Below are 24,440 nucleotides of genomic sequence, written 5' to 3'. Positions count from 1 at the left end.
AAAGCAAAGGCTCTTTGGCCTTGGTGAGCTGTGGGAAAAGTAAACAGATAAGCAGGTCAGCAGCGAAAGCAGCACGGCCGCCCAAAGCCCAAACTCTACTTCTGGAGAACCCAGAGTCCAGTCAGTCAGAGGCTATGCAACTGTGCAGGGGTGAGAGCTGACAGCAGACAGAAGCTCACAGGCTGCACTTCCACAGAGAGAAGAGAGGCAAGTTCCCTACCGTGTTTGTGCAGATGAAGAGACCACTCAGTGACAGACAGGGCCTGGGCACCCAAAGTGAGAGCCCCTTCCTGGGCCTGCTTTGACCCCTGTGATAGCTGCTCCTCCAGCTTGCTCTTCAGTGTGTCGTTAGTTTGAATGCTCCTTTCTAACTGGTCTCGGAGAACCTTTATCTCTGTCAGGAAGCCATACAGGTTGCTGAAAGGATCCAGTCCCTTCCGGCCTTCTCCACATGCCTCACCTGAGGCCTCTGTAGACATATGTAAAACGAAGCCTTGATATCTCACAACATCAAAGGTCAGTCATCAAAGGGACTCAAGGGCATTTCAACCCACCACCACCACCACCATCTAGCCCCACCTAAAAACTAGATACAATTTAAAAAAACAACTCGACTTTAAAAACAAAAATATTGGCTGACTTAATTGCTGCTATTCCACAGGCTAAGTAAGAGCTGGAAATTAATTTCACTTCTGGCCATAAAAGCCTAGCAAATTGCACACCAAACCCCGAAATTATGTCTAGTAGTAATAAAATCTATTTGGACCAGAATTATAGAATGAAAGGGGATGATTTTAAGGCTACAGTGTATTAAAAGGCAGGCAGAATAGCAAGAACAAGAGAAGCAACGTGAGAAGAAGCAAAAGCTGCGACATGACCCTTTCTAGATAGACTTTCAATAGGGAGAAGTCGTCTGGAAAATTAGTTTTAGAAAGCCCCCCACTGTGCCTCAGAATTGATTCTCAAACATCAGAGCCCAGATTTGAGGGGATTGGACCCATATTCTCCGGAGGCAGAGTGAACCAAGGCTAAGGAGCACCTCAGTGCAATGTCTAACGTGTGGTGGCACAGAAATATCTGCTGGATGAACAGAGGAAAATCTATGACCAATGTTATTTCTTGGATGCCTACTATGTGCCAGGAACATGGCTTAAGATGTTTTAATAAATGCGCTCTTTTAACCTTCACAGCATCACACAGTAGGTGCTGACAGACTTGCTGCAGAGGCAGTAACTGATCCAGTTACTAGGAAAGGAAGAAGCAGCTGAGATGAAGGGAGTCGTGTCCAGACTTCACCTTGGCCAAAAGCTAAGGATGGTGATGCGTACCTGTAAGGCTAAGGCAGGAGAATTTTGAGTTTAAGGCTTGTCTGTGCTTTATAGCAAGACCCTCAAAGACAAAGAGCGGGGCGAAGAGTTTGTTTCTAAACACACCTGGTTTACCTGTGGATTTAATGATAATACAAAAAGCAAGAGCCATAGATTCCCATATGCCCACTGCCCAGTTGCCAGGGTGAGTTCATAGCTATGAGGTGTTGCAGGCCTCGCCCTGCGCACACAGTACCTTGCTGTAGCTTCTGATGCTCTTCGGCCAGCTTCTCATACACCTTAAGCTCCATTTGGAGGGACTGAAGCAGCTTGTCCTTCTGTGAGAGCAGCTGCTGTCTTGACTTCGCCTCTTCCTGTACCCTGAAATGATCCCAGTATGAGAAGAGGGGTTAATCTTCTCTCAGGGAGGCTTAATCAATTCCTACAGGACAAACCCAGGCCATCTCAACCAGTCTGGACAAAATGCCAGGACACGCATGGTTAAGAGTTCCAACATAGTCCCTAACTGCCACGTGTCTTAAGCTAAGAGACCTTTCAAGTAATATTCATGGACATTCTAAAGGAGAGTGCCTTCCAATTCCTGTCAGAATGGAACCCAAAAGGCTGTCTCTTTCCAGAGGTTCAGAGCTAGGGAGGAGTCAGGACGGCTGCCCAAGGATGTCTGATAGCACACCTAGGAAGGGAAGATGGGGTGGCTGCTCAGACAGAAGAGGCAGTCCTGTGTGCTGATGGACAGATAGACATAGTCACGGAAAGTGTGAACAAATTCCTGTCTCCATGGCTCACTGAAAGTCTCCCAGCTGCTTACACCATTTGGAGCAAAACTGAAGTCTTTATAGGACAGGGGCCCAGCAGGATTAAGGAGCCACGCTCCTCTCGGCCCTCAGCTCTTACTGTGCCAGGTTCAGCACCATCTCTGAGTCACCACAGCAACTGTCTTAGGGCCTCTGGCAGACAGCCATCTGCAGTTTCAGCTCTTCCATGCTCACTAAGTATTCAAAAGAGGTCTTTTTGGAAAGCCTGTCCTTGACCACCCTAGGAGAAAACACCACCCAGCCCCATCACACCCCTCGGTCACCAGAGGCAGCTGGGTGGAGCCTACCTGCTCAGCTCCTGGTGGCAGCTGCAGACCTCCTGAGTCAACTGCTGGTTGTGCCCGTCCTTCTCACGGATGTCTCTCCGCAGCCTTTCGTTTTCTTCCCTTACGCTGGCATACTCTAGCTGAAGGTGCTCAAGATTCTCAGCCTTCCTGGCCAGTGACTCACGCAATTTTTCATTCTCTTTCTGTTTATCTGCAAATACCAAAATGAGAAAGGCTAGCATTTGTTTTTTCCAACCTTATTATACTGGTATGTGCTTCAGCTCGAGCACTCCAAGAATACAGAAAAAAAATGAGATTTAATCTGGCACTGATGGTTCTGGCATTCCAATTATCTCCTGCATTTTAGGCAGATAAATCTGTCAACATCGAGGCTGCAGATTACACATCACTGAAATGAAAGGGTCCTGTTTAACTTTCTGTTACATAATGGGCCTTGAGAACTACCTTACTCTGCCCTGGAGTATACACAGTGGGCAGAGCAGCAGGCGGAAACCCAGACGTCCAGAGTGTGGAGAGAAGCACACACCTGCAGAGAGGCCCCCCAGGGAAGCCGTGAACTCCAAAGAGGAATAAGTTAATCCTGGAGACTCAGGAAACAAAAAGGCCTAGAGCTGGAAGTAAAAGGAGGTGTAACTGATTACTAGTGTGGCTGCTCCACTTGCTGACAGTGACTCTATGTGACCTTCCTCACTCCTGGGTGCCCTGGGCAAGGGCAAAGATAAAGTTACTCTCAGAGCAGCAGAGTTAGTGCAGACCTTGAGAGCACAAGGAGTGATAACGGTGGTGTGTCTAACACTAATCACACAGGCACTACAGCAAGCCATCACAGGTCTCAGTGTCCCGCATCTTTGCAGCATATTGCCAAGGCAGGTACTGAGAATTCCCCCATCTTCCAAATGAGAAACAAAGGAATGGTAGGGTTCAGGCTTCCCTTTGGCCATACAGATGGAAGGGGCATAGCCTAGATGTGGATCTACTCTTAGCCATGATTCAAATATTTCCACATAACCTGAGGCTCCTGTAGGTCCACATGACCTTGGCTACATAAGCCCCATTTTTGACTCTTAAGGTAAAATCAGTCTCCCTATCTCCCCCAGGACTATGGGGAAAGCTGGGCTACATCTCAGCTCTAGCACCTCTGGCTCAGAGACCAAGGTAGGGGAATTGCTTAGGCTGTGTAATGTTACCTGAGAAACAGGGTTAGTAATAATGATAATAATGATAATAATAACAACAACAACAACAACAATAACCACCCCGTGCTCTAGATTCATTCTAAGTATGTGTGATAACACAAATAAAGCTCTCGGGCAGTCAGAGAAGGATCTTTATAATGAATACTGGATAAACTTCACCAATAGGAGAAAATCTCGGGTTGAGATTTGGCAATATTAAATTTCCAATGCTTCTCTTCCTCAGTGATGATGGGACGAGGAAATACAGTAACATGTCCTGAGACCTTGGTAGCAGAAGTCCTGCGCTGGGGGCTTTCTACCCTACTTGTCGTAGCAGTGAGCTGAGGCATTCCTTAGCCTTTCTTTTCTTAGCTATAAAGATGCACAGCTAAGGTAGAAAGCTGTCAGAGTCACCCCACTGGAATTTAAGATGTCAGCTCCGACGATACTTTGAAACACGGGTGATGGGGTTAGGCTGCTGGTAGCCTCTGATCCCTTACCTTCGGACCCTTTCTCAAGCATCATACTGAGGGCCTCATTCTGTTTCCTCAGGAAATGTATCTCTGATGTCAGAGAGCTGTGCAGTTCTGAGCCATAAGCAGAAACACTTGTAGGACCTATAGGAACACACATGAACAGTGATTTGTAGTCAGCCTCCAGGTAGGATGAATGAATCTTCCAAGAAAATACATTTAAATATTGAAGAAATACAGCATTCAACGAAAACCATCCCTGTGAACCATATAACACACAGCCAGAAAGGGGAGGCAAGAGAAGGAAGGCTTTCATATTTCAACTGCCCCGAAGACAAACAAATCTGACAGCTGAACCATGGAGATGATGGGGGCAACCATCACAGCCAACTACCTCCAAGGCCTTTGGCCTGGTCTGTGTTACTCTCTCCCTGGCTTAGACTATGGCACACTCCCATCCCTGACCAGCACCTGGGAGCTGTCTGAAGCTTCCTTTTTTCCTCCTGTTCAAGCAAGCAATCACAGTTGCTGATTTTTTCTGAGAATGCCTCAGCCTAAAGCAGACTCTCTCTACCATCTAGGCCTTAGCCCCTTCCTGCCTTCATTTCCTGCTGCTTTCCCAATAAGGTTATCATCTCCAGCACAATCCTTTCATGGTGTTCTGTCACTGCAAAAGACGAGCCAAATGAAACCAAAGATCTAGTCTCGAACTCAAGATCCCTCATGGTTCTGCTCCAGAGCCACAGCGTATTCCGTTCTCTCTGCACTCAGACCCATGCCCAGAACACGCAGGTAACCTGACAACTTTGGGCTCTCCACATCCCTTTCCCCTCCTACATCATACTCTTTCAACTCCTGGCTTAATCTGCCTTTCCTGAGTGCACACTGTAGAGAATCGGGACTAGAATTAGACAGATGGGAGGCTACATCCTTGTCTCCAAGCTGCTGTGTATCTGCTGAACATTTACCGCCTTTTGGCGATCAGTCCAGAAGATGCCTCTTGCTGAGCGCATCCTTGGCTCATCCTTGCTTCCTCCTGGTTTCTGTGCTGACTGGGTTCACCTACTACACCACAACCAACATGGCAGATCTCTGTGTTCCCAGCTTTGAGGCAACCAGTGAGCCCTAAGTGAAGTTTGCTGAGGGCTTCAAGGAGACTCTCTGTCAGAGGAGAGAAGCCCCAGGCTCTTCCTTCCATGTTTTGGACACTGTCTGTCCTAGGAGAACGGGATGGTGACACAGAACAGTGCCAGAAATCAGGTCATCCCCGCCTCAGAGCCTCTGCGGTTCTTGCGACCAGTGGAAGGATTGACAAACTGTTTCACTGCTTCCTTCCCACATTCCTTTTCGGCTACCTGCATTGGAAAGTGCCCTGGTATGCAAACAGATGCCTGTGGTGTCCCCACCCCTGTACGGAAGGTGCAGTCAGCTCTTCTAGAAATATTCTTCCTATAGGAGGCAAGTTGCATAAGTGTCCCCAAGTCTTGGTTGGCAACATAACAGTGCCTCTCGTGCTATTCTCTGGTCACCATCTGTGTTAGTATCTAGGAAATGGTGAGTGAGGCCACAAGAGAACCAAAGACTGACCAGACTCAGCAGCAGGAATCTCAGCATCTACACTGATCAACGTCATGGTAGTTACTAGACAATAAACAAACAAGAGGCCATAAGACAGCCCTGATTCGTCAAACATAACTAGGCCCAATGACATAGTGAGGACCTCTGCAATGCTAAACTAGACTTTCCTTTGAGTACCACCTCTGCAGTGAGTCCAGACAGCTGGCGGTGAGCTGCAGGTGCTAAGGCATGAGATAATGTTTTGTGGCAACTTCTCGGCTCAACATCATAAGGAGTCCTGTTTCTTTCAGACCCACTCCCAAGATGAGCATTTCACCTTACAGGGAGGGAGGCACAGCTGCTTTTATTTTTGTCTTTGCAAAGCCTGTAACAACTTGGTGAGAGCATCTCCCATGCACATAAATGCTTTATGAACGCCTTTCTGTAAACTTCCCTGTCAGAGGAAATTACTCTCCAGAGCAATCTGGGCTCCACTGTAGCCTGTGGCCATTTGAACCCCCAAATCATTCTATAATTAGATTTGCTGGGGAAAATGTAAAACAGAATGAATCTAACTCAGGCATTACCAAGAGTGAATGTGAAAGGCCTAGGCATGTATTTCTTTCTCATGTTTGACATAACTAATAACTCAGATTAATTGAACTCCCTGGAGATGAAGGAGAAGGATGATGGATGCCTGGGACAAGTGGAAGCGCAGGTCAAGACCGGGAGCTTCTTGAAAACTGTAGCAGAAACTGTAGACCTCCCAGAACTCCTGGAAACTGCCTTCTTTGTGGTGTAGAGAGCAGTGAGAAGTGGACCAGTGCCTTGACAATGAGCACTGCCTTCCAGAGCTCAGTGATGCATCTCCAACGTGGCACCAGGGTCCTCACCCACTAAGGGAAACTGGCCACGTTAATGAAAGAGCAAAAACAGAGCCAACAGTGACAAAAGCAACTGTTTATAGAGGGAGCACTGAACAAGGGCCTGCTCATGACACTGCCTCATTTAATAAATACTCTGTGTCACAAAACAGCTAAGACTAGGTTGCTCAAAGTCACAAAACCAGTCTACAGAAGAGCTACACCCACAGGTCAGCAACCAACTTAACACGATGAAAGTGAGGACAGAATGCCGTACAGGTATTAAGGTTTCAAGGAAGAGCAAACTGTTTTGTATGGGCATAGTGTTCGCTACCTTTGACATGAAAGATTTGCCAGACCTCTAAATGCTGACAATTTTTGTGCCAACATTTGAAAAGGCAAAAGTTGTTTTCATTCTTTTAGAATCCCTATTTATACCTCTGCAGTGAGGCCCCAGTACAGCTTAGGACCCAGAGGCTGGCAGCCCTCTCCAGCCCACATGGTCCACAGAGAGCCTCTTTAGACAAAGGCATCATCACTGTGCAGCAACCCCACCCAATGCCTCACCCTGGGAAAGGCCTCTCCTCACCTAGGTCCGTCTCACACCCCTGCCGTTCCAGCTGTTTCCGGAGCTTCTCATTAGTTTTAATAGATTCTTCCAAATGCTTCCTCAAAGTTCGAATTTCCTGTATGTGTTCCATTAGTAAGTCTGTAGGAAGGAAACACATTTTAAATTTAAAGAATGAAGCCCCCAACAAATTGAATAATTTATAGATTATGTAGAGATCTTGAAATTTCAGTGATGTTGGATACATCGAGATAGTCAGCAGCTGGCAACTCTTTCCTACTCGTGGGGGAGGCCAAGCTTTCCCCACAGCCCATAGGCACATCTTCGTAATGGCTCTCCCAGCCCTCCAGGAGGAAGCAACTTGACATCACACGCAAAAATTATACTCCATACAATTTTAATGCTAACTCTAACGTAGTCTTTTATTTCTTTCAATATCAAATATTAATTTAAAATCTTCCTTATGGTAAAACTAACAGATCACTTTCAAGTCGGCCTGAACTGCCGGAGAGTTGATTAAACTACCTTCATAATGAATCCAGATATTTTTCAAGACAATTTTTTTCCTTTTTTTTTTCTTTTGGCAAGGACTACGTTATCCATTTATCTACCACTCATTAATTTCTAGACTTAAAAGAATGCTAGTGAGAAAGGCAATACAAGGCCTTTTGAGATCACCTGCTGTGTGCATATAAATGTATTCAATGACCTTCTAGGGTTATTTATATTATTAGGCTTAGGAAAGTTCTCCAATGTCATTTCCCAAACAGCTCTACTTTCAGAACTCTATTTAAGAAATGCATGGGAAATGCTCACAGGTATTTGCCAGAATGCACGCATACTTTACATGTGACAGAAAACTGTAACATCTCAAATTGTTCACTGAACCGAGGTCCAGTCACTATGATGAGGAATTACACAGCTATTACATTATATTATGAAAACTATAAATACTATGGAAAATGTATTATGTTAAATTTCAAATGATATGAAATTGGTCAGCACACAATCGCAGTTCTCTGTGTAAGAACGTGAGGGTAGCGGAGGCATGTACACCAAAGAAACCAATGCAGTGAGCTTTTAACTGCAGTTACTTGGCGGCGACAGATTTCAGGTTTTTCAAAAGTCCCATTAGACATTTTAACATATCGCATAATATGTTAATGTAAACTTAAGTTTTCCAAATTCCCTAGGATGAGCACGCATCAAATTTTTACCTCTGTGCATCTCACTTCAGCAGAGAAGGAACACAGTTTCGCTCTAGAGGTACATTTCCAGAGTCAGTGTTTAAAACATAATCACATTAAGTATCCAAAGGCAAACCTAATGTCTTTAATTCATCAATTAGGGTACACTCAGTATGTCTTAGTAATGTTTGTTTTAAAACATTATACTAATGTTATGACCCAGTTTTAATTCCTCCAAAATGGCTTTCATTTAAAAGTAGCACAATGTTACAGATCTTTTCCTAATTAAATAGTAATTTTGCCATGAATTTGAATGTTTATGAGATGACTTAATTCCCAGTCCTTCAGCTATCTCCTATTAATGCCAGAAGTGTGGCAAGTCATTTGGTGGGCTGTGTGCCTCCCACTGCAGCACGGCGGGGAAGGGCGTCTGTCTGTGCACACTTGTGGTGAACCCAGCACTGGCCCTCCCGGCCCAGCCTTGAGGCCCCTGCCAACCTTCTTCCAGAAGTCCTTCAGCCCAGAGTCAACCAGGAGCTCACTGGTTTGAATGGCAGCCTTCCTCGCTGATTTACTTGAATCACATAGTGCAGGCCGTAGGGTGACGCTGCCCCAAACAAGCCATCTTCCACAGCTTTTGGCTGGGAGTGAGAATTCAACATGAGCTGGAGGGCACACTCCCAGTGGAACTAGATAGTGTGTATTAATTATGCAGCCACACTGAGAAGAAAGAAACACTATACCAGCCTTTCCGACATGGGAGAAATGGATCTACCTGTCTGAATGGTAAACTCTTCCATACGTGTTAACTCATACGAACCATAAATCTGATAAAAAGCTACCAGACACAAAACTGAAAGAACAGAAAAAAAAATGTGAGTGTCCTGCCAGGCAGTTCTAATTTGCAGAATCTATATTTAAAAGATGCCCTCAAGTAAGAGGAAGACTTTGTGTTCAAGACCCCCCTGCAGCACTGTTTACAATCGTGAATTTCTAGAAATGACTTAAATGCTGAGCACTAGGAACAGAAGGAAAACTACAGTTCTGCCATTCAAAGGACTGTTCTAAAGTCACTAAAAGTGACATTATCCAACATGTCAGAAAGTCTGATAGAATGTAAAGTGAGCAAAGAAAAAATACTAAATTATCTCTCTATACAGATTACAAACACAACAAAAGGAAAAACAGATACAAAGACAACAAAGCAGAAAAGAAACAAACCAAAAAAAAAAAAGAAAAGGAAACAGTGGATGTATCTGGACGGCTCTAGAGAGCTGGGTTCTTTCTCTAGAACAGAGCTGGAAAAGCGTATGAGAGGCAGAGGTGGCCCAGCACATCCTATGCAGAACAAAGCCAGGAGACAGGCCCAAACCCCCAGGAAACATGGAAAAATTAAATTTGTATCTATTACTTGTTTTATCTTATATCTAGTGCCATATTTAAAATAAAATACAATGAGAGGCAGAAGATGCGGAAAACGGGTGATCACATTCCCTGTGAATGATAGAGTGGTTTTGTCAGAATGACTACTATATTCTAGTACTCAGATATACTGGGGGACACAATCTACCCAAGTGACCACACCTCACACAGCAGTCTCAGTATCTTGGAAAGGGATTGAGTGTCACAGTAAACTTAGTGCAAAAGGAGGGAAATGACTTACGGTCCAACCTAAAGTATATGAAGGCAGAACCTACAACCAGAAGTAACAGAGAAATCAAGTACTCAGAAATTCACAAAAGTCTGACAGATATCCCCAGAATGCCCAGGAAACAAGGTCCATGAAACTGGCTACTGAAAGACCTAGTTGGTCCCTGAGTTCTATCAAGAATGTGCATGTCATATTCTAGGTATGTGTAAGACGTGGGACAGGAGCGCTTAGAGGAGTCTCAAGAGGACACCATGGGCCAAAGGCTTGTCTCTAGTCTCACTGATATATCAAGGGACATCTCCATCCAAAAGAAATCTAGCTGTGTGAATAAAAAGCTTCAAATATTTCTGAAAGCAATGGCTTATGTAGTTTAGGGTTAACAAGATTTTTTTTCAGCAAAAAGTGCTGGTGTCCAGTTTGTGTGACAGAATCCACTGTGGTGATTTAGGGGGAAAGGTCCTAGAATAAGCAGAGACTATGGTCCAAACCCACCCCTTTCTTATAAAAGCCGCTCGAGTGGCCCGCGCTCGTCTGTTCCACCTTGTGCGTCCCGGCAGAGCTGTGCAGATGCAGGCGGGGACACCGAGCACAGCGCAGATATCCACTATTTAGTCCTTTGGTGGGAAACTGGCTTAGCACAGCTGCTGTGCCCCCGTGGTCCTCAGAATGTTTGACATATGTGGTCTAACTTCCGAACCAAACACAAGAAGCTGAGGCGGTAAGGTCAATGCAGATTGGGGGACGGTCTCTGGGAAGCTGATTTTGCCAGTTCACTCCGTATCCAGAAGCAGAGCAAGGCAGAACATGTGTGTCTCTGAAAGTCCTTCATCCAAGACCTCAAAACAGATGTGATGGTATCAGGGGGATCATAAGGGTGGAACTCCTTAATGATAAAAGGATTAATGTCCTTGTGGCATAGACCACACGGAGTTCCCCTGACCTTCCTTCCTCTACTCCAGGATTCAAGTGGGAAGAGGATCCTCACTAGAACTCAGCTACACTGCCAATAAGGCACCCTGAGCTCTGCTTTTCACACATCAGAACTGTGAGGAATGGTTTCTATTGTCTGCTGTCCCCAGGATTCATCTGCAGCAGCCTGAGTGGATCCAAACAAAGGACCTGACCCTATAGCCCAGTCACACCTTAAAGGACTTTCAGGATGTGTAGAAAGCAAAGGCAACTAACTACAGGGCTCTGATCCTAGCTTGAGAGAACAGAATGGGACACGTCATCATTCAAAAACAATCACGACTTCCTCACTGTCCAGCCCCCCTCACACCACGGGTCCTTGTAGTGATAAATCACCATGCATGAATAGCTCTGGCCCTCAAAGGCTCTCCCTTCATTGGCCCAATGTTCTCACCAAGGTAAGACAGCCTGGTTATGCCTCAGGGGCTTAGTGACGTTCCACTTACCTTGAGGAAAATGGCTCGCTATTGCTGGGTATTTCTCAGTCTCACTGTCTGGCTTCGGGTCTCTGGACAGGAAGGACTTCTCAGACATCTCATCATCTGACAGGGCATGGGAGGCAGAAGGCTCAGACGATTCAGGCAGGAGATGCTGGTAGGGTAAGTTGTGTTCCTCACTCCTTAACCTTCAAGATTGAAAGACAGGTCATTTCCAAATACAACCAGCTAAGACCATCTAGTGTAGACTGTATTTATACATTCATATGCAAATACATATGTGACAATTATAAGTAAAGAGGCCACGAAGGTGAGAAGCGAGTGAACACGGGAGGAATTAAAGGGAAGAAGCTATGATATAGAGTACTCATATAAAATTCTCAACAAATTAATAGAAAGAAATTAATTTTTAAAAATTTAAAATGAAATCTCACATCTGATCCCAAGCTCAAGCACATACTTGGACACTCAGGGTTATCTTATGTTTTGTGACTGGACATTCATGCACCTTCAGCCAGCCTTTCTGTTTCCTTGTAACATTAAGCAGTGACATTCCGAAAACAGAATGGGTGAATCAGGGCACACACGAGTGCCGATCCCTCTGCCTGGGCCGTTATTTGTCCTCACAGACGCTCTGAGGAAGAGAACACTATTACCCTTGCTGACGGAGGCGGCCAGGGCTCGTCATGAACCAGGGAGCATTTCAGCTCACAAGCGGCACTACTTCTCCGCTCTGCCTACCTGGCCTCACAGACTCGGGACGACGGGAGCGGCCATCCATATCATGGGGTGGCCTTAGAAATCTGAGAGTTTTCATGATTCCCCTACACACCTCCATATCATTCTGCCAATCACTGATTAGTTAGCTGCATTTGCAAGGACTGGATAAGCCACTAGGAAAACCCGCCGGAGCACTGTGAACAGCCCATATGACTCTCCATTAGAGATAAGCTCCTCAATTTAAGTTCTTTGCACTGCCCCCTTTCCCTACTTCTCATCGGTGGCCATTCTCATTATTCATGTACTCAGACAGGAGCGAAGGGCTCTGAGGCTGCAGTGCATCCATTAACAGGTAAACACGAGCGTCGCTGCGCCCAGCCAGTGTGATGGATGCCAGGCTCACTGCTGCCTTGCCAATGTATGGCAGGACCAAGGGTACCCACTTCATTAACTCAGAAATGACCTGAGCGCTGAGTCTACAGCTGAAAATGCTGGAGCAGAAGGAAAAGCAAAGCTGCCAGATACGGAAAGGAGACCCACCCAGTTGAAGAAGACAGAAAGAGCTTCCTTGTTTCCCGTCTACCCCGTTAGTCCTGTAGAAGACTATTGGGCCGAAGATTCCTAACACAGCTTCTGTGGACCACTCAGTGGTCCCATCTTGCTGGAGAGGTCCCAGCACCGCTGCTTTGATTTTTCAGATCCCATGACTAGGTGGGACCGTGTCACATGTGAAGCATGCCCTTCTATCTCCACAGATGCCAGGAGGGTGTGAAATAAAAGTGGAAGCACAGGCTGAACAGGAGGTGAGACTGCTGATGCCTTCATAGGGACACCTCCCGGCCTGCTCTCTGTAAGGACGCTGGTGGCCTCCATGATGCCGATGAAATCTATGCTTCCGCATCCCAGACTACCCACGTCATCTCACTGCCAGGGACCCCCAACAGCCACACACATGAAAGAAGGTGTCCCACAGCATTTGGAGCATTTGTACAGAAGTCGGCAAGCCCTCAGCACAGCCAGCTGGCCAAGCGTACACAACCCATGCTTCATCCTTATCCTTAAAGGCAGCCAGACAGACTCGAGTTCTAGCCCTGGCTCTGCCATCCGATTGCTGGTGTGTAGTTCTCGCCCACACAACAAATGCCTTGTGGTGTGAGAAGCAACACGGGCAAGACCCAGAGCAGCTGGACAGTGCTGCTTTTTGAAGAGGGGCGAGGCAACTGGGAAAGTAGCACAGACCACAGTTAAGTGCCTCGTGTAACTATGTCAGTGGTTCGGCAAGAACAGAGAGAAGCACGGCGCTGGCGAGGTGCACAGTCATGTCTGCGCCAGCTGCCTCGGGGAATGGCTTTCCGACTGCTCAGGGACAGTGGCACAGTACAGGGCTGTGCAGAGCTGACACATGCTTAAGTGGGACCATCAGGTACTACAGGACACCTGCTCGCAGTCACTGACAGAAACACCACAGGTCCCCTGAGCCCGATGGGAAGCTGAAGATCTACAGTGGTAGACGCTGGTTGGTTGGTGTGTGGCTACTGCTGGTTCTGTGGGTATTGGCACCTTGTTTACAAGAAACAGCAAAGTTACAGCAAGAAAGGGAGCCTTAAGTTGAAAGAACTGGTAAGAAAACCAAAGCTGGACAGTCCTGGGGTTCTCTTAGCAACTGCTACCCACTCACCTCTTCAGCAGCTCATTCTGCGGATGTGGCTCCACTCTGGTCGATTTTCCTGGAAGCAGAGAGAACATCGGAGGATGACAACAGTTTTCAAAACAGTTTGTGCTACTTCCTTGTTCGGGTATTTCAGAGCCATCATGGGTGTGTCTATCTAAAGTTACTAAAAACAGTCAGACCTTGAGGGTGGGTCCGCCCAGGTTCAGTTTACACATACTAGCTCAGGCCTGCGTCCAGATGACAGGACTGCACCTAGAAAGTGGCCACAACGGTTTCTCTGGACGCTGCTTCTTCCTATCTCTAAACACAGATACCAGCAGGGCCTAGATGCAAAGGCCTGTCATCCTAGCCATTTAAGAGACCTAGGCAGAAGGATCCTACATTGAAGCCAGTTTAACCAACTTAGTAAGATCGTTTCATAATAAAGCACGAGATGGGCTGCTAAGTCGAGAGACACCTTAGTGCAGTGCTGCCAAGCATGAGGACCAGAGTTTGATCCCTAGCACCACCAATATATATATATATATATTTAAAGCGGCAGCTTCTGCCTATAATTCCAACACTGTAGAGGCAGAGACAGAACATCCCCAGGGCTTCCTGGACAGGCAGACTAGAAAAATCAGTGATCCCAAGCTGAATGATATGGAAGATAGGGAAGGCGTGTAGCATCAACCTCACCCTCTACTCCAGAAGCCCCTACCTTACACAGGTACACACATACACACACACACACACACACACACACACACACACATACACACACACCCCACACACACACAGATACAAAAGGAAAGGAAGGTACGGGCCGAGTGTAGTGGTCCAGTGCACAGGTTAGTGCTCTAGTACAGCACATGTGAAGTTCTGGGTTCCATCAATGATTCTGTGGCACTAGCAGAATATATGCTCGCCGTGGGGAGTGAGTGATAGAATCCTAAGGCCTCCCTCTTCCTGCCCCTCCCCCAGGCTGGCACCATCTTGAACTACCTTCTGTTCTCTTTTCCATGCATGTGGGCACAGATGCTGACTTCATGGCTGCACAACCCACTTTAGCATATGCATTTCTCCTACTGGGCTTGCTTTAGAGACCTCCACTGTGAACGAGATCCTGCAGTTCCCTAGTGGGTATTTAGGTCATCTCCCAATTTTCATTTCGGTAAATAAATGACACAAATATATCTGTGCACACGGCTTTATCTGCACTTAAATTATTTCCCTAGGAAAGACTCAGAACTGGGATTAGTGGGGAAAGCAGTATTGAAAAGTGCAGTTGAGTGCAGTTGAAAAGGCCACTGTCGACAGCAGGGGAAATGACTAACAGAAACAACAAAAGAAAACAAAATAAAGCACAGGATGCTGTTGGGAGAAAGACGCTGTGCTGTTCTTGCGTGTCATCGTTTGAAAGGATGCACAGGCCCAGATTTCAAAGCAACTAACAACTTTATTTTAAAAATACTTCAAAACTCTGGAAATTGCCGACCAGGATGAGCTCTTTGAAGAAACTGATGCATGGCTAAAGAAAAAAAAAAAAAAGCCCTTCTATGGTTGCCTTGAAAAACAAGACTATAATTAGACTGCACCACAGTGCTCTAAACTCCCGAAGGAAAAGTCCCCAAACTTCACCTGTAAGGAGACAGCTCAGCAGAGCAAGCGGGTTGGGTTCACCTCGTGATTCAGCTTACATCTCTCTCAGGGAGGCCCGCGTGGCAGGCAGGCTCCATCTCTACCTCAGCAGTTGACCACATACCTCATGCTGCACAGCACTATGACCCACAGAGAAGACACATGGCCCCAGTGAGGAGGCACCAGCCCTGGGTACAATTCCTCTGAATGTACTCTCTGCCTTGGGTTCCCTATACCAAGAGCCAGCGCTTGCCTCCGCTTTATAGCAGGAAGAGCAAGTCCAAGGCTCTGCGCTCCATTCTCTTCACTGCAGGTTACAGTTCGGAAGCCAGCAGGATCTATGCCTGGATTTTGTTGGTCATATCTTTCCCATCCTAGGGAGAGTCTTCCAGAGGTTGGCAGCCCACCAGCCTGGTAGATGCTCTAAGTCTCTAGTGCCTATGTCTGTCCTCTGCACACCTTAAATGGAGGAAGTCATAATGACAGAGCCAGGTCTCAAAGTCCCAGAGGGAAGGATGGTCCCTAATGAACCTAATGTTCTTCTGAAAGAACAGCCTAGCTGGTACTGGGGCTGCACACCAGCTTTCAGCTGAAGGCTGATGAAAAGCCTCCAACATCAGAACTCAAGACAGGCCACCAGCCCACCCCAGCCTTGCCAACAGCTAGAAGCGGGTATCACTGTGCACCGAGAGTCATCTCCGTCACGCTCATAGCAGATGTTTTTGGTCTGGGATGGCTGCAAGCATCCTGAGCCTCCGAACCACGATCCCATCTTAAGACCATCAAAGATCTGGCCTCATGCCCACAGAAGTAAGTGCCCCAGTGCCACTGACAGAGTGAGTTCGCTCAATGTTAAATAGAAGATCTTTTGAGTAGTTTGTATTAGATCCGTTCCTCCATCATAACAGGGTCCTTTTAAAGTGACAAATGGCTGTCACTGGAGGATTCACGGGGGGTGGGGTGGGGGGGGGACAACATACACTGCCGCCACACCATCGGTGGCAGCTACTGTAGGAGCTTGGGATGCATGGCATGAAAGAAAGCACTGTTTCCATCGTTCTGGCAAACCGAAGAACTGTGAGCTCATGCACTGAGGGAGGATCATGTTTTAAAACAGATATTAAAAAAAAAAAAAGCCAGCTTTCCCATTCTTGGGTGACAAACGAAAAGAGAAAGTGACTTGTGAATGGCTGCGCTAGACTCCACGTGTTCCGCACACTCAGACCCAAGCGCCCGGCATCTCCACCTTCCTGTCCCTACACGGAGGATGTAAGGATGGATACAGAGCTGTCCTGTGAGCACTCATCTCCGAGGAGACGGACACAGGCTGTGGTGACGAGGGCAGCATGGTAGTGGTGAGGTAACTCCAGAGGAGGCAAACTTTGCCTCTGCACCCCACAGGTTCATTTCTCTGTGTTTAAGGCAGGATCCATGTACCCCAGGTCAGCCACACAATCTTCTCTCCCTCTATCCTTGTGATGAGAAACTTGTACCACCATGCCAGGCGTCTGGGCTACATCTCAGAAGCAAGAACTACTTTATATTTGGGAAGTGATTCCATGGTGACAGTAGTCAGAGTCCTTTGACACTAGACCACTGTGGTAACCGAAACTTATTTCCTTTCTTTCTTCCTGACTTCATTCCTTCCCTCTTTCCTTCTCTTTCTTTCACACCCTGTCTGAAGTTATCCCTCTTCTCCCAGTGCCCCCCTTCATCGACCTCCCCACTCCCCCACCTCCCAATCCGCTTTCCCTCGGCTTTTCTTCAGAGCAGGCCTCCCATGGGTATCAACCAGCCACGGCAATATCAGGTTGTGGTCAGACGAGGGACCTCTTGCAGTCGTTGCTGTCACCTCCTGAACTCCCAGTGTTTCCATGGGCAACACGAGACAGTTAAAATAATCTCACTGAATCTTTTCAGACAACTCTGTTAAGGTAGGTGTTATCACGTCCTTAGAAGATATCTGGCCTTTGAAGTCAAATGACCCATAAACCAGGGCATTGACTCCAAAGGCCACTCAGCATGCCTCTGATAGCCTGTACCACAAAGACTGTCACGTGTGGGTTACAGATAATCCAGAGTGAAGAACAGGAACAAGCTCTCTCTCCTACTTGGGGTGAACAAAAAAAGCTTTGAGAGGATCAACACTGTCTCTATAGACAGTGAGTTCAACCTATGTAGAAAGGCACTGGTCGGGGCAGTCACAGAACAGGACATGGAACAGGAATGCTTGGTCAGCACACCCAGCCTGACAGGAATGAGACAGGGACACATAGATGGAAGGGGTTACAACAGGCTGTGAAAGAAAATCTGCAGTTCAGGCTGCATTCTCCCGTGTGACCTTGTCCAAGTGAGCTAACTCTGTGCTCATCATAGGAAATTAGGATGGTGCACATGTCCTCCTGTACTGAGAATACAGCGAACAGACAAGGAAAGCTGCCTTCTGCAGCCCCGCACTGTTTTTCCCATCAGACCAGGGAAGAAGTCTTGAGAAGGAATGAGGAACAGTGTCAAGGCAAAGGATCCTTAGTGACTGGCTTGTACTGAAGTGGCTAAACCTTGACAGCCATACCGAGTTCATCGAGGGCTGCTGTCCACTTGTCTCTGCACCAATTTTCGCACTTTGCTTGATTACTGTGTTCCTCGTATGCAACTTGTCTTTGAAGACGCCATAAGGCTATGCTGGAAAACCTGACTGCAACTCCAGCTACAGATTCACTCTGTGTCTGGCCCTGTGGGAGATCTGAAAGCTACAGACCTTCACTCCAGAAAAATGCATACTCCAGAGCATCCCTTCAATTTCCACACTCCTCATGGGATCCTAAGTTCCCAGCTCTGCCCTTAGCAAGTGTCAAGAAAGCACATTACTACCTACCCTGCCTCTCAGATTCTGCCAACTAAATGCTGTGACAGAAATAGCAAGAATACTATGAGACTCCAAGTCAGTTCTTTATAACAGACCGCAAATGGACACAACCTAAGTGTCCATCCCTGGGAATCAAGTAAGGCCAGGGACATTTATATAGAAAATGTTCTGCACCCACTAAGTCCTAAAGTGCGATATCAACCACAGAGCAAAGGGAAAGGCTGCAGAGTCCTGTTGCTGTAAGAAATACATGTTCCAAAAGGGTTCAGACACAGAAGCTTGACGCTGCCCATGCATGGTTACCCAAGTGATACAATCAGAGTAGCATCTGCCTATCTATCATCCCATGGGAAACATGCTGAGTGTTACTTTTTAAAGCCTGCATTTAAATGTTGGACAATGTGTGCCACACAACTGCCTTACGTACCAATTACTTTACCGTAAACCCAGGTCATAACTCAAGAGCCAGGGCCCTTACACAGCATCTAAGAAGTATCCGTCTCTGTGCCTCTTTTTATTCCCTCGGTGGGGAGGAGGCGGCAGTCAGGTTCCTCTGGCCTTTATACCTCGAAGGAGATGAGGTTCTACACTTGTGCCATCTGCTAGCTCTGAACTGTTCCTACCTCCAGAGTAAACAAGCGGGATGCTTGTCAGACTCTGGCTTAGAGAGAAGTCATTGAACAGCCAGCTGAAGAAACAGCTGGTGCCAGAGGTGCTCTCCCCAGACCTCCCCGGCCAGAACCAGGGCGGTCTGAATAAAACATAACAAAACATTATGGGCTTGGTCAGTCCAGTTTTATCTGTCTGCCACCCAGTTACTTCTGCACTAGGAAGTGAAATCAAGCTTATTTAGAACATATAAGCCAGAGAGAACAGCCTTTATAAAGCTACAAATAGACTAGTGCTCCTTGACCCTGACCCTCAAAGCTCTTAGGGACAAATGCCAGGAAGCTAGTCTATGACAGGTCTTTAGGAAAACCACTAATGGCTACCAGATGGGTACACTACCCTGTGTTTATCCTGGAATTAAACTGTACATACGGAGATCAAGATGAACTATCTGTTCTCTGTGAATGGAGGCAGAGAAACAGTTAAACCTGGCATTACCAAATGCCCTGTGTCTCTAGGAAACATACTTCCTCAGTTAAGGCCAGGTTCCCAACCTGTAGAGCACATAGTTCTGAGGGTGTAGCCTCAATTTACCATTAACACATCTGACCATTAGTACTTGACCTTGAGAACCTCCCCGTCACTCTCAAAGCCAAGGCCCAACAAAACCAAGTGTGGTGGTTTGAATCACAATGGCTCTCAGAGGCTCATAGATTTGAATACTTAGCCACCAGGAAATGGCACTATTTGAGAGCATTATAAGGATTAGGAGGTGTGGATCTGTTGGAGGAAATGTGTCTCTGGGAGTGGGCTTTGAGGTTTCAAAAGTCCATGCAAGACCAAGGTCATACTCCCAACACACTGTTTGCATTCTGCCATCTTCCACACCATGAGGACAATGGATTAAACCCCTGGAATTGTAAGCAGACTACAGATAAATACTCTTTTTCATAAGAGCTGCCTTGGTCATGGTGTCTCTTCAGAGCGATGGAATTGGACACAGGACTGAGTTATTGTCCAATTCCAAGGACAGTTTGATGTTTCAACCAAATAATGTCTACAACATCAAGAATACAAAAAGATCTAGATGGAACGGACTTATGCTAAGAGATCAGTAGTAAAACCCAACATGAACATTCATTCCCAACGTGACTGCAGATGAAATGCTTTCTCTCATGGACTCTCCACACCCTAAACCTGGACATAATCACTCATTCACTCATTTACTCACTCACCCACTCGCTCACTCACCCACTCACCCACTCGCTCACTCACCCACCCACTCGCTCACTCACCCACCCACTCATTCACTCACTCACTCACTTGCTCACTCACTCACTCACCCACTCACTCACTCATTTATTTACTCACCCACCCACCCACTCATTCACTCATTTATTTACTCACTCACCCACCCACTCATTCATTCATTTACTCACTCACCCACCCACTCATTCACTCACCCACTCAGTCACCCACTTACTCATCCACTCACCCACTCATTCACTCACCCATTCACTCACTCACTCACTCACTCACTCACTCACTCACTCACTCACCCATTCACTCACCCATTCACTCACCCATTCACTCACCCACCCACCCACCCACTCACTCACTCACTCACTCACTCACCCACTCACTCACTCATTCATTCATTCACTCACTCACTCACTCACTCACCCACTCACTCACTCATTCATTCATTCACTCACTCACTCACTCACTCACCCATTCACTCACCCACCCACCCACCCACCCACCCACTCACTCACTCACTCACTCACCCACTCACTCACTCATTCATTCATTCACTCACTCACTCACTCACTCACCCACTCACTCACTCATTCATTCATTCACTCACTCACTCACTCACTCACCCATTCACTCACCCACCCACCCACCCACCCACCCACTCACTCACTCACTCACTCACCCACTCACTCACTCATTCATTCATTCACTCACTCACTCACTCACTCACTCACCCACTCACCCATTCACTCACCCACCCACCCACCCACCCACTCACTCACCCACTCACCCACCCACCCACTCACTCACTCATTCATTCACTCACTCACTCACCCACTATGAGAACTGAGAAAAATGGAGCAGGAGAAAGGGACAGTGACGTCAGTGAGTGACAGGACTATAGTGTCTTACAGAGACTGTCCAGGAGTACTTACCTAATAGGATGGCTGAGAAAAGCAAGGGAACAAGAAAAGCAAGTGCAAGACTGTGGACAAGAAGGCTGCTAGGGCTTAATGGCAGACAGCCTGGTCAGTATGTCTAGCAAAGCCAACGAGTCAAATCTGCTGGTGCCCACCGAGGAAGTCACAGAGAGTCACAGCGAGTGCCTCCGCCTGCTTACCATGGAGGAACAGCTTCTCCAGTTGCTCTAGCAGTCCAGCACACTGTGTGAGCTGCTCCCGGAAGCCCTCAGCCACACAGCTGTCCACATCACTGGCCTGCAGAAGCTCCTCAAACGCCTTGATCATGGTGCTCATGTGTTGACGGTAAATGACACAGATGTCATGACTGTCCTTAATTTGCTGCCGCTGAAGGGAGAGCTCCCTCGCTTGGGACTGAACCAATGAATCGTATCTGATAAAAGAGGGGAGGAAAATGTGTGTGTCATTTTAGAATTGAATTTTTGTGACCTCAACACTAATTGGAAAAATGACAGAGCATAATTTCTGAAAGCCCGCAGCTGTACAAGCATATATACTTTAGAACCATTCAAACTGTACAAGGTCACTCCTTCTTGAGTTCAAACAGCCAACAAATGCTTCAACAGAGATTCTTCTGCAGTATTTTTAACCTTAGAAAGCCCCCAATTAAAGCATAGATTGGCAAGGACTGGGGAGAACAATTAGTTTCCATACACTCTTCAAAGACACTATTCTGAATTGTAGAAACAAATGCCCCAAGGGTCAGGGACCCACTGAAAATTCTCACCAAGTATGAATATGTTTATGGAAGGGTAAAAAGAGAGGACTGCCTGCTTCCAACGGAAAGAGTCGGACTCTTGGCAATCACCTTACTGAGTGACTAGGTCCCAACAGTCACGGGAATAAGTTATCTTAGGTTACCTGGTTCTCCCAGGCTTCTAACAACTGAATTCTTGGGGGGGGGGGAGAGAAAAAGAAGTAGAAAAGGAAAGGAGATCTTTCTCAAAGGTATGTAGAGGTAAAGCTTTGCTTTCAAACAGCTTGAGGATTTATCATACAATACCGCCCCTCACCACTAGGTGCCACCCTTCTCTATGCAGGCCCAGGAGTTGTTAAGAGCAAACCTGCAGCTTCCTCAAACAGGAAAAGCAGACATAGCAAGCTGGACCTAGAGTGGCCCCGACAGGCACTTCTGTCACCATGACCACTGTTAATACCAAGAACCTACAAGCAAATCACACGATAGCCATCTTAAAGGTGGGGTCAGTTCAATGGAAGGCAGTATGGGCTTGAACCCTCGCAGTAGCTCTGACCACGGAGGCTCCGTTTCTCTGTCTAACAAAAACACGTTGGGAATCCTCCTGCTCAGTGTGTCTGGAGTTAAACAGTTGAGTTCCCAGCAGGGTGGTACACACTTGCAATTCCAGCACTCCGGAGGCAGAGGCAGGACGATCATAAGTTAGAGGGCAGCTTCAAGTACGTGGGGAAACTCCATCTCAAAACAAAATAAAACAAACACTTCTGAGCCTGGGGGCTAGGACAACAGCCCATCAATGAATAAGTTTCCCTTAGTCTTGCTGCTTGGGTAGCTCTTGACAATTCAGAGCAGTGCTTTTCTCAAATTAGTAACAAATGAAGGTCAAGTTTACAGACTATTCCTTTCTTTTTTTTTTTTTTTTTGCCATATCTCTGAAGCCAATGTACATATTTATAACTATAAAGCATTATCTTCAGGACACAAGAATTGCTTGCTTTCAACACAGGCTTATTTCTCTAAGATGACCTTAAAGGGTAAAGATATGGAAAATGTTTATATTCCTCCCAACCTGCTTAGACATCCATTTTATTTCCACAACATGGCAAAAGCCAATAACAGAGTTCAAAAATAAACACGGCAGGCAGCTCAGCAAACACACTGCAGTCCACCGACTGCTGCGGAGCTTCTACGCTGAGCTCTCAGCCCAAGGAGGGCAACACCTGCCCTGCCAATCTCAGGAGCTGCCCAGCTCCTGACGTGCACATGTAGAGTTTTGGGGTGCACCCTAGCCTTTCACTCTCATCCTGGCTGCCTGAAGCCCAGGTGAAGTTTTCCCTAGGGCACACTGGACCCACATATGGTGTGGCATTCCCTCAGCATCTTCTGCGCCCCTACCTAGCAACAACCTGGGAGTCCCACAAGCCTGATGAGGTGGCTGAAGCAGGAATAGGATGTACCTTGATGGTGAGACGTCTTGGAACTTGTTCTGTAGGTTATGGATCTCACTGAAAAGTTCCATGTTCAAATCCTGCTCCTTCTGGAGCTCCTGCTCTTGTTTCACCAGCTGCTGCTTGAGGTTCTCTAGGATTCTGCCATCAATCATCTCTGGGGTTAGTGGGCGGAGGATCTTCATGTGCTTCACATAGCGTACTTGGTGCAAGCTTGAAAATGTCATCTCTTCTTCATCAAAGCGGCCTGTAGGCTTGTTCAAGCCATCTTGGGCCCCTTCTGTCCCACACAAAACAGTAATGATGGCCTCACTGCACTGAGAGTGCTTCTGCAGCTGGACAATGACGTTCCGGTAGCCTTCCAGCTCAGTTTGCAAGTCGTGGATCTTCTGCTTTAAGTCTTCTGTGTCCTCGGGGATATTGATATTCTCAGACTGGTCAGTTGCAACCAGACTGACTTGAACAGAGGGCTGACTCTTGGAATCCAGGTAAGTGGCTACGGAGCGTGGGCCCAGGAAGTCTTCAAGGTTCTCTTTGCATGCTGGTAATAAGGCAAGGTCATCAGCTGGACAGATTTCAGAATCTGGAAATCAAATAGTATTTGTCAGTGACTCCTTTGCTGCAACCAACTTCTTACCTCTAGAGTTTCCCACAGTTGAATCCTGGATCTTAAATGTCCCCAAAGACGGTGTATTAAAGGCTTGGTTTACAGAACCACTGGAAGGTTGTGCTGTGTTTAGGAGGCAGGGCCTTGGAGAAGAAAATCATCACTAAAGAGGACCTTAGGACCCCATCCCCCAAACCCTGGTTTCTCGATGGTTCCTAAGACACTGAGGTGAGCAGCTCTACTTCATCTCACACCCCACCACATGTCATCCCTCAGCAAAGGCTCCAAGCCATGCACTGGACCCATGAGCCAAAATACTTCCTTCTTTCAAGTTGCAATTTTGAAATGTTTCAAGTTGAAAATTTTGAAACTTTGTCATGCTCTAGACAGCTGAGTAGCATCCTATTTTACCACTCAATCCATCCTCTTTCTTATGTTGGAAGTGTCACCACGAAGTCAGCAGACACTTCTACCCCTGTCCTGCTGTTTCATGGTTCCACACTTTTGCATGCACTGTGTCCTCAGTGACTATTTCTCCTTCTCCACTCAGGACTCATTTTCCTTCTGCACGCTCACCTTTGTGCTGTGCACTTTTCTGTGTACAATTATGTGCCTGTTTGTCTATGTATCACATGGATGGAGGTGCATATGCAG

General features: G+C 46.8%; 1 protein-coding gene across 5 annotated transcripts in view; it reads right to left on the bottom strand.

Annotated features, from left to right (window-relative positions):
* CDK5RAP2 (CDK5 regulatory subunit associated protein 2) overlaps window positions 1-24,440 on the bottom strand; it is a 165,015-nt gene that overhangs the window by 17,579 nt on the left and 122,996 nt on the right. For all 5 annotated transcript variants that reach the window (XM_080940011.1, XM_080940013.1, XM_080940012.1 and 2 more), the window contains 9 exons: window positions 23,189-23,762; window positions 21,175-21,407; window positions 13,709-13,757; window positions 11,320-11,498; window positions 7,088-7,207; window positions 4,106-4,222; window positions 2,431-2,620; window positions 1,564-1,688; window positions 221-469 (listed from right to left, as the gene is read on the bottom strand). In XM_080940011.1, the coding sequence (XP_080796137.1) occupies window positions 221-469; window positions 1,564-1,688; window positions 2,431-2,620; window positions 4,106-4,222; window positions 7,088-7,207; window positions 11,320-11,498; window positions 13,709-13,757; window positions 21,175-21,407; window positions 23,189-23,762 (1,836 nt within the window). The remainder of the gene's footprint in view (window positions 1-220; window positions 470-1,563; window positions 1,689-2,430; window positions 2,621-4,105; window positions 4,223-7,087; window positions 7,208-11,319; window positions 11,499-13,708; window positions 13,758-21,174; window positions 21,408-23,188; window positions 23,763-24,440) is intronic.

Source organism: Micromys minutus, assembly GCF_963924665.1.
Source record: "Micromys minutus genome assembly, chromosome: 28".
Taxonomy (NCBI): Eukaryota; Metazoa; Chordata; class Mammalia; order Rodentia; family Muridae; genus Micromys; species Micromys minutus.
The sequence above is the reverse complement of the archived record's forward strand: the minus strand, read 5'-3'. Positions and strand labels throughout refer to the sequence as shown.